The sequence below is a fragment of the Trichoplusia ni genome, chromosome 12 (assembly GCF_003590095.1).
Source record: "Trichoplusia ni isolate ovarian cell line Hi5 chromosome 12, tn1, whole genome shotgun sequence".
NCBI classification, from domain to species: domain Eukaryota; kingdom Metazoa; phylum Arthropoda; class Insecta; order Lepidoptera; family Noctuidae; genus Trichoplusia; species Trichoplusia ni.
Window position 1 is genome coordinate 7,978,458 of NC_039489.1, and position 10,676 is coordinate 7,989,133.

Here is a 10,676-nt window from a genome sequence, read left to right on the forward strand (position 1 = left end):
GCTAACGTACTGGCTGCTCCTATTAGTCTTAGACATCGGCCTAGCCTTTTCCCAACTATGTTGGGGTCGGCTACCAGGCTAACCGGTTTCAGCTAAGTATCAGTGTTTTACAAGGAGCGACTGCCTATCTGACCTCCTCAACCCAGTTACCTGGGCAACACGATACCCCTTGGTTAGACTGGTTGTCAGACTTTTCAAGCTTCTGGCTAACTGTAACGACTGTCAAAGATGTTGGAATAACAGCCGGTACCCACAATTTTAACGTGCCTTCCGAAACACGCAAGAACTCGTAATGAAAAAGTTCCATCTACGGACCAACCGCGTCAAGCATAGCTTAACCTGTGATCGTTTCACTTATGCGGTTATAGCTTAGCTACGAGCTCCTCCTATTAAACTTAGTGCGATGTTATATTTATTTTTGTCTTCCTCGATACTTGGGCTATAGAATACGAAATAATTGTTTAATCTCGATTCAGTAATTTGACTACTACTGATTCGAAGTAACGCAATTCTTTCCCTATGATGTGTCACGATGCCATGAGCATATTCAAATTTTTGGCCAGTGGCCTTCGGTAGCTTAGTTGGTAAATGACTGGCGCAGATATCCCGACGTCGCAGGTTCAACCTCCGACGGTCGTCGACGGTCCGCCGTCTGTGAGTCCTGTCAGAGGATTGAATATATTCATTTCATTTATATATATATATATAGTATACGATTGAAAATATTATCCGATTTGTAGCGCTTTCTGATTATCTAAAATAACTTATTGAAGTATTATGATTGCAAGTCATACTGATTCTGTGCTTGTGTAATGAATAACATACAAAAGCACTATCTGTCACAACGATTTATCTCATATACCGTCTTTTTCTATTTTGACTTATTTCTGTTGCCACTATAACAAAAGAATAACAGGTAATGCAATTTTGGTACGGTAATCCATTTGATGGGTGACCAATTTTATTTGCAAAATGTATTTTAAGCCTATTTGTAGATAACACTCAGAACTGTGAAGCCGTCTCGCACTTGACCGGTGTTTTCGGTCCGATTTTTTCTTACGTTTTTTAACTTTTAGACTAAAAGTATAAATTTATGGCATGAATAAGCCTTTAAACGAAATTTTTGGGGAGGATTTTTAATTATAAAAACAAATTGTAATTTTAGAATTGTACTTTCGTTAGTAAAATACTCTTTTTATCTAACATCAAGCTAGTTCATTGTAAAATCTCTTATATTTGTATTTCAATTGGTTATCTCACGTTGCGTGTTTGCTATTTAGCACAAGATTGCACTGAACAATAGTCAATAACACGATTTGTAAGTAGATAGGATTCATTGTAAGTAAATCTTGTAAAGATTTTAAACAATACAAAATAATAAATTATCAGTCAACTGAGAATCTGGTTCACAACACTAAGGGTTCTAAAAGAATTGATCAACCGTCATATTGATACTTCTACTATTTGTTGCTTGACATGATTTTTAAGCGACTCTAAAAAAAGGAGGCGATTATCTCGCGTTTGACTGAAACAATTTGAATGCGGTTTTTAACTTTATTATTTGATGTTCTAGCGGCAAAAATTAATACATTATCTGTGTAAATGTTAACATTCTGGCTGACATGGTTCATGAGATATAGCCAGATAGATAGAAGGACAGACTGCAAAGCTATGTAATAAGTTTCCGTTTTTACCCTTTGTCAACGAAATCTTAAAAACTAACATAATTTACTCCCAAGCCATCTGGACTACAGTGCAGTCAACGTAACTTCACACGTCGGGAAAGAATTGCAAAATAGCGCTGTCTCTGTTTTACACAACTAGTTTATATACTTTGATCTCTATCTAGCAAACTTTTGTCTCTTTTCCAAAGTGCCTTGTAACATCGTATAACATTTGTTTTTCAGGGGTATGCTTGATTGAACAGGAGAGTGACAGAAACACTTCTGCCTTAGTCGTGAAAACGTCGAGAAGAAAATACTATGGACTATTTCAGGTGAGTCTAATCATGTTATGTGTCGCTGTCAAGTTGATTGTAGAGCCTCATGATTAAGGACTTCAGATGGATCCGCAACTAGTCGGAAAATTAAATAAAAAATATTATTTTAAAATGAGATGTCCCCGCCGTGTCAGCTCGTGATTAGGACTCCGGTTGGTTCTGAAACAAGTCGGGCAATTCCTTTAAATACGCGTGACAAACCGTTGCATCATTTAATAATTCTCACGATAGTTAGAAAAGATGAAAGCTATACAGAGGAACTCGCGCGTATTTATCGGGATCGCCCGACTAGTTTCAGCGCTACCTCATTGCCCATCACTATACTATACAATGCAGTATGTCAAGGTTAATTTACTACTAGTTCATCATTAGTTTCATACCTGATTGTTCGTTGTTATATAAGTTATAGCTTGCTGACAGAAAGCGGAACCCCTGTAATAGGATTTCGCTTTTGCCCTTTGGATCCTGAACATAAAAATCAAAATAATATTAGTTCCTGGATCATTTTTGAACAAAATTAAATTCTATGATATCATTGATATCTAATAATCTTAGTATAATATTGTAACGTTATTAATATCGGGATTATTATATGCCGGTATATTCACTAACCACTATATAATTTTAAATGTATGGTCGATTAGATAAAGTACGCTAATTACATAATGCCATTGTTAATATTAACACAATTAAATGGGAATTACCAATTTATACACGGAATACAATTTTGATTAGATTTTAATGCAGTTTTAACTATCGCGCATTTGTTTCTATATTATTGTATTTATTGTTGCATACTAACGTAAGCAGAATCAATAATATAATATTCCACAACTTATTCTAGTCTAGATTTGAATGTTTTGGCGTAATTTAAGACACCCCTGAGTCCAGTAGGGGCCACGAAAAGCTGCGTTGATTGAATGCTTTCTCGGAGAAAATGGTTGCTGTGAATTGCATTTTTGTCTGGCAGCTTAGTTCACTGACCTTAAAGCTGTAAAAAATCAAATTAGCCGCAAATATTCAACACTAGCAAGGGAATCAAAACCTACTTTCCGTTCCTAAAAGAACCTTCAGGCACCTACTTCATAGTTCTCTGTACTCACTGTGAACTTTAAGCTATTTGGATTTAATTCTCACTGTCACGAGGCTAATTGACACTTGACGTCTTTTAATTTATAGGGAGGTACCATAAGTTGTTCTTGTCACAATCGATAAATTAATCTTTAACCTTATTTCCAGATTGGAAGTGAGTGGTGCAAAGAGGGAAAGAAGGGCGGCAAGTGTGACATCACATGCGAATGTAAGTAACTCTTAAACTGTATTCAGTAGTTTTTTTTTTGTTGACAATATACCCCTAAATGTTGGTAATTGGGAACTAACTATAATAACTGTTTCAATGATTACAGCCTTACTAGACGAAGATATCAAGGATGACAGTGTATGCGCCAACAAAGTCTTCGAACAAGAAGGGTTTAAGTACTGGTCGAAGTGGGAGGCGCGGTGTAAGGGGCACTCGCTACCTGACATAGAAAAGTAAGTGTCTTACAAATAATAGGTATGTGATTTACAAGCAAATCCGTAATAAGATTATTCTCAGTGCAAACTGTCGTTGGACCTAACTCGATCAAAACCAACTAACAGAGGAAGCAATTACATGTGAATTATAACAATGAAAACAAACTGATTAATAGTAAAAACTACTCCTTTCTACGTGATCAACAATGAATGAACAAGACTCCGCTATACTCAAAGATTCTTTAATTTTTTTTAAGAGCCATAGTGTAGGATCAGGACTTCATATCATTCAATAACAATAGGTCTACTTGCTTCACTATTGACGTAAGCACATCATAAACGTGGTCATTTTTGTATAAAATCACACACCTAAACGTGTCAGGCATTACATTGACTTCATTAATGTACCGCTTCGATACACAGCGAAAAACCCAAAGAGTATTTGATCTTATCTTCTCGAGGAAAATAACATTGTTTATTGTATGGTAAAATGTTTACTATGAGCATTTGAGGTAAAAACAATGATAGGATACAATGATGTAAGGGGGTTCAAAGATGGAAGGGACGTCATACCGATCCCGTGGTCCAGGGGTTCTGGACCACGACTGGGTAATTTTTGGATTTTATTTCATTGAATTAGAGTTTTTCATCGGTCTGTAGAATTTCTTTTGAATGAAAGTTTGATGGTAACAAAAACATAGTAAGTAGATTTTAATTCAGGTTTCTTAGAGATATCTGTTTCGGAAGAGGTTATAAACATTCGATTTCCTTAACTTTTGGCCCTGATCCTTACTTACAGTGATGCTTTTTCTTATCATATAACTGTAAAACGTATGTTTCTAAAACAATTTTGATCTACTATTGCAATCGTGATGAGCAGCTATCATGGTCTAGGACAGATCGGACCATCGGATTGATAGTCGTTTTAATTTTAAATGACATATCCAGGTTATATGTATATTATTTGAACACAGACTATATTATTTGAAGGAGCACATCTGTTCACTGTTATCACTTGCTAGAGAATATCTATCGAGAGTGTGATAACGTAAATATGTTTAAATATAAGCTAAAGAAACATGAAAGTACACCGATGTTACCTAGTTACACACTTCAAAGGCTTAAGTTAATACCATACTTTTAATTCCAGGTGTCCAGACTGGGTGCATCCGCCACCGATCAGGAGCTCTCCTCCGCGCGACAAAAGAACAGCGAGGGGCAAGAGAAATATCCGAAGGTTCTCCAGAAGATCAATAATGTTGAACCCGTTAATTTAGACTGTGACTAGGATAAGAATCTGTTGTTGTGTCCTTCACACATGAAGTTGATTATGTTTAATTTGATCGTCACTTGTTTTCCTATTGTTTATTTAAAAATATTTAAAGATTTTTCGAAAAGAACAAAAGAATAATTGGCTTTTATTCTGTGGAGTTCATATATAGTTTAGAAACTTCTTACAGAATAATTATGTGATTCTCAAATTTTGTGATTATTTTATGTACCCGTGTAGCTGGTCTACATTTAATATTTTTCTGTGAAAAATCAAGAGTTGTGTTGCAGTTCATTACTTTGCATTTAAGTATATTGTTGTCTTTTAATAAAGTATTTTGAACTTGATTTTGAAGAAGTTACTACAAAATGTTGTTTAAAGTAAGAGGCAATCTGCTGAAGCAATAAAGTCTGAACTAATGAATTAATTTAGATTTAATTAATTTATAATTCCTCAGCTGTAAAATACCTCTTATCTTATTTTTTAATGCAAATTGTATGAGATACAATGTGGGTCTAAATGCCGTCTCACTTTAAACTTGATTTTGTGGTAACATTTCTCTTTTTTTTTACAAAAAATGGCCACAAAAGTGTAAGAAACTACGATCCTCGTCTATATTTAATAGCGGACACATTACAATAGAAAGGGCTGAAAGAAACCTCTCAGCCTACCACTCACTTTTAAAGTATGATTTCTTCAGTTGTGGAAGTGAGAGGTCGCTCTATGACAAATAGCACACCCTCTCTCTTCAACATTTGCAACTGTCTTACTCCAAGAGTCGGTAAGAAAGCAGGCGAAGTAAGTGATTTACTCGCGTCGCGGGAATGTCTTTATTAAAGTCGTAAACTTGGTCACCTTCGTAACGGAACACTGTTCAATTTTGGTTTGGACCTAGGAGTTTTTGCAAAACTATCAGACGGTAGTTTTGATTTTTTCCTTAAAAAGGCAGAAACTGACATGACTCAACGATGCCTATGGAATAGTTTTTCATTTGAAACCGTTGATAAAACAATTCCCAGAAATCAAAGCGCATAGTTATTATGGGCAGCGACTAAAATATTGGGAATGAAGTGTTTGACAGCCGTAACGTTGGGTGGTTGATAACTAATTAGAAGGATAGGATTATTTTTGCTGTAATGAAGAAAAATAATTTGGATTTCACAATTGCTTACTACTAGAGTTCTTAAACTAGACTAAGAAAAACATATTAAAATTGTTTATTCGAAAAGGTCTTTAATGATTCGTCGGAAAAACGACTCTAAAAGGTCACCGAAGCCACTGTAGGTATGTATACAAAGAGCAAAAAACCACCCATGTTCCTTATTAGTCTGTAGAAGTCTGACACTCCCTTCCACTCAATCCAAAGTGAAGTGTCATTTGACGATTTCCCTTAAAAAAGGGATATTTTGCTATCCCGCATATTAAAACATGGATTAATCCCTAACCAAGCGTAACAGTTCCGAATAACCGTTGATGTCACACTACGTAATTCAAACATAATTGAATTGTTTTTAACAATGAAACTGGGGTTAGTGGTCACAATTCTGAGGATTTTAATGTTCAATATTCGAGTGTGGCTGTATTTTTTGTACAAAATGAAATACGATTTGACTCTGGATTTCTCTATCCACTCATGGGATAACTTCATGAGATCCGACCCGGTTCTTTTTAAAGGCGTAGACGAGGACACAGGTACAACATGGAGAGGCCTTGGGAACTTTAATCTAAAATGTGAAAGCATCTACCAAGGGCGATGGAAAACATTCTGAACTTTATTATTATAACTTGTCGTGTAATAATGAAACAGCCTGTGGTATTGGGTCATCACTCACATACCACGGTTGTTCTCGATATATCGGAGCACTCAAATTGCGTGCCATTAAACGAATCGAATCAATTTAACTCGACATTCGTTAATTAAAACAGTTGCCCGATCGCTAATTACTAAACGATAATTTCGTTGAAAAACATTGTTTATGGTGGAATTAAAGTTTTCAGAGCATTTTGTAAAGATTCATTACGTTGCTCATCGTTTTTGTAAAGGGTATTTACAGTTTTTGATTGTGTTATACAGATGTCTGATATAATATGTTTTGTCACCACGCCAAATGCACTGTGCGCAACGTATCACGGGTTTGATCCTCACGTTGGACAAGCGTTTGCACGATCAACGAATATCTACTTGTTCTGAGTCTGGGTGGCTTTGTTCAGGTGACTTGAATGTTTGTGAAACCAGCCACATAGTTTAGTCACATAAGTATAATGACCAATCTATATGTGCGTTGCTTATCAGTATAATTGGTTCACGATTATAGTATAGGAGCTGAAGAAAAGAAAAGCTTTTAAAAGGAAGAAAATGAAATATTTTGGGGCCCAAGGAACAGCCTACTATATAAAATCTACTTAAGATTAAATTACATAATGAAAAATATTAGTAACCAAAACCTAAACAGTTTAAAACGGGTATTTTTTTCAATAAGTTCTGCAAGTTCTATAAATTCTTCACAGGGAAATCCTCGCATTACGGGTGTCACGAAGAAATGCTAGATCCTTCGATAGAATAGGTATAAAGCTCGGTTATAGCTATAGAAACTAAAATAATGCCTCTAAATTTTCTTAGAGAGGCGAATTTTATTGCGGCATTCAATTTTGGTAGTTTTTAAATACAATTAAAGTGACAAATCTAAATCTAGTGACCCATTTTAAGGCCATGCCATTGTTATATACTCGTAATTAAGCAATTTCTAGTATCCACTCTATTACTTGTAAACAACTTATTTTAAAAAGCAGGTAACGCTTTTCGACATTCAAATTCATATCTGATGCTCAGAGCATAGAGCAAGAGCAAGGTTCATTGTAGCATAGCTATACAAAACATCGAACGTAACAGAAACAGTCTCCCCAAACCCAAGACACTGGGAATCTATCGATGTCTTAGCTATAAACGAACGTGTATTTTGGCAGCGTGCGTTCAAGTCAGACTCGTATGGCTGTTATAGAACAAATGCCGACTATGCAGTGTCAGAACAACGGTGCACCAATATTCCACCGACCAGTTATGTCTTTCAACTTCGTAGGATACACACAGAGCAGGGAATGTATTGGTGAGTAAAAAATAAACCCGAAAGAAAAAAATAAATTCCGCATTAAAATAAATAATACCATCGTAGACACACATTATTGATTACGGTTTCTTTTTGCAATTTACATTTGCATTTGTTTTTACTTAATGGCAAAAAAGTTAGGTTTGGGTACAAATGAGCAGGTCTGTTAATCAAAAAACATATATGTATACCTACTTAATTTTTGAATTATTTCTATCTATTCGACCTACTAATTTAACGTTTTTGGTACACTGTTAGAAAATTAACAATTAAATCTGTTTTATGTACATTTTAAGTTATTAAAAAGAAAAGGAGTTTCAACGTGCTATATTTTACTCGAATATTAACTGTCTTATAAAATCACGATATTAAAAAGAAAAACAACTACATCCAATAACAATCCCACAAAATCTCAAAAACAAAGACCCAAACTGAACAATAACTAAATTACTTCGAACGCTTGACACGAGGTAATTTTAATAGCATTATACGTTACCCAATGGTAATTCTATTGTAATGCTACCTTCACAACGTTTGCAGATGTCGTCACAATAATAATTCCATTAGGTACCTTCTATCGCATTCAGGGAGGGTAGACAGATGGTATTCTTATTTGTATAGAGTTTGAAGGTTCATTGTAGCTTGGATTGACAGTGTTTGGGAGTACCGGTAACTTAGTGTGAATAAACAATGTCGTAGTTAAATAACTAAATATGATTTTTACTTGAAACGGGCAGAAATTGGTGAAAAATACGAAGAAACCTTTAAATTAATATTTCCTTGATTGTTTTTAGAGGCCACCGAAAAAGGGTGAAGTTGAACATCATGAGGACATCTGAATTCCAAATATTTTATTCTGTAATCGCCGACTCTCAGTAAGCTAGCGAAGAAATTATTCAAGGCTAACCTGAAGAAAGTGGTACCCAAAAGTGGGACGTATATATAATATTATTATTATGCAATTATATAATATGAGCACATAACATAGTAATGAGAATCCAAGAACTGATAATTTTGTGCTCAGTACTAATGTTTTGCTTTGTCTAAGTACATAATTCTCGTTACTGTTCTTTAAGAGCTACGATTCCACATACTACCACACAGACAGACACTTAACGGTAAAACGTATAACACCCCTTTTTGTACGCCATAGGTAAATAATAAGAAAGCAGTCTCTGTGTTGGACATACTCTGTGGCACCTTGTTACAGCGGACTCGCCACATACAATATCCGAGCAACTCTGGCAGGACCCCACTATTGTAATATTTTGTTTTGTGCCATATGTTACTCAGAAAATAAATTTCCAAAACAGAGCAAAAAAGTGAAAGTCCTTATTCATTTAGATAATTTAATTTGAAAGCTCTTGGTTTGCATTAAACGAAAACTTTTGTATATAACTCTATTTATTTATGTTCTTAAATCAACGTTAACAATTTTGATGTCATTTTTTTCTATAAAAATAACCATAAATGCGACCAAATCCAAAAAATCCGGTTGTAAATGTAATAAAATTGTATAATAGCGAAATCTGTACATTGAATATTTAAAAAAAGGAACGCATGGTGTTGGGTCTCAAACGATGATTTTCAGAAAATAAAAACGTAGTTTAAGCAAAGCAGAAAACCCAAGCCCTGCCTTTTTTGTACGAATACTCACTGTCGCGAGTCCGACTAATACTTGAACGTGTTCTATAGGTTTTTAGAAATATTATACAATAAATTTCTAAATCAGGAACATAATGGAATACGTTATTAAATACCAAAAACCATCTACTTTATTCATGGCAACTGGTAGCCCATATATCGGTAGTGCAGTAAACAATCCCCTCCGTACTTAAATCTTAAGATAAGGGATCAGTAGCACTCCCACGCGATAACAACAGGTTTATGTGACTAATTGAAAGGAATGTGTTTTCTGCGTGGTGCCGAAAATGTCTTCAATAAGAGGTTTGGGAGTTTTTCACCTATCTGACGTTTGTTATGCTGCGTTTCAAACAGAGATCAAATCAAATCCAATGTTATCATTTACTATTTTTTCTCAAAGGCAAAAAGTGAAACCTTAATATGTAATTAAGAGCACTGACTAAACTAAGTCTAAACTTAGTACAATCCTGTTTATAATTGAACGGACTTCTGCCCATATTCACAACAGGTAATAATATTTCACTTAAATTATAGTTGTTCATTGTATTCACAAGTTATAAGCAAATAAATAGTCAGACCTTATTGCAAATAATATAAGCGAAAAATACAAAAAAAAAACAATTTCAGATTAGTTTCTCAAAACAATAACAAAAAGGGTCTCTAATTTACTTACCGTAGGTTTTTCACCACTGACTCGAACAATCTTTGTCTGAACTACTTGGACACAACTGGTGCCCAAAGAACGGTTATTAGAAAACTTTCCGACCTAGTTTTTTAGTCGTGTTGGCTTTTAAACTATCTAAGTACTGGAGGCCTACCATCACATCTTAAAATAGCACAGTAGCAGTTGTTGCACTGCGATAGAACTATACCCGGCATAGCCCGGCATCTCTTTTCCTCAAAAGCAACAGTTTTCTATAAGGTGGTACTGGTAAGTGCCCTGAACTAATAATTGAGAATCCACATCGTGAACGTGGCGAAGAAAGTGGTGTTTCTCTGTTCAATTAAGAAGTAAATGAAACTTCAGATGGGGCGGCTGTGCTTAATGACTGCTTCAGAACGTGCTGTAGATACCAGTGTAATGGAATATTTCTGGATGCTTCTAGCAAATTAAATTGTTATTCACGTTTTAATGTTGTTATTC

The 10,676-nt window shown here is 35.0% G+C and overlaps 1 protein-coding gene across 1 annotated transcript in view; it reads left to right on the forward strand.

Moving 5' to 3' along the window:
* Positions 1 to 5,100, forward strand: part of LOC113499265 — a 102,117-nt gene extending 97,017 nt beyond the window's left edge. Inside the window, exons 15-18 of the mRNA XM_026879674.1 lie at positions 1,908 to 1,996; positions 3,239 to 3,299; positions 3,406 to 3,532; positions 4,665 to 5,100. Of these exons, the coding sequence (XP_026735475.1) occupies positions 1,908 to 1,996; positions 3,239 to 3,299; positions 3,406 to 3,532; positions 4,665 to 4,791 (404 nt within the window). The 3' untranslated portion in view covers positions 4,792 to 5,100. The remainder of the gene's footprint in view (positions 1 to 1,907; positions 1,997 to 3,238; positions 3,300 to 3,405; positions 3,533 to 4,664) is intronic.
* The last annotated feature ends 5,576 nt before the right edge of the window (positions 5,101 to 10,676 follow it).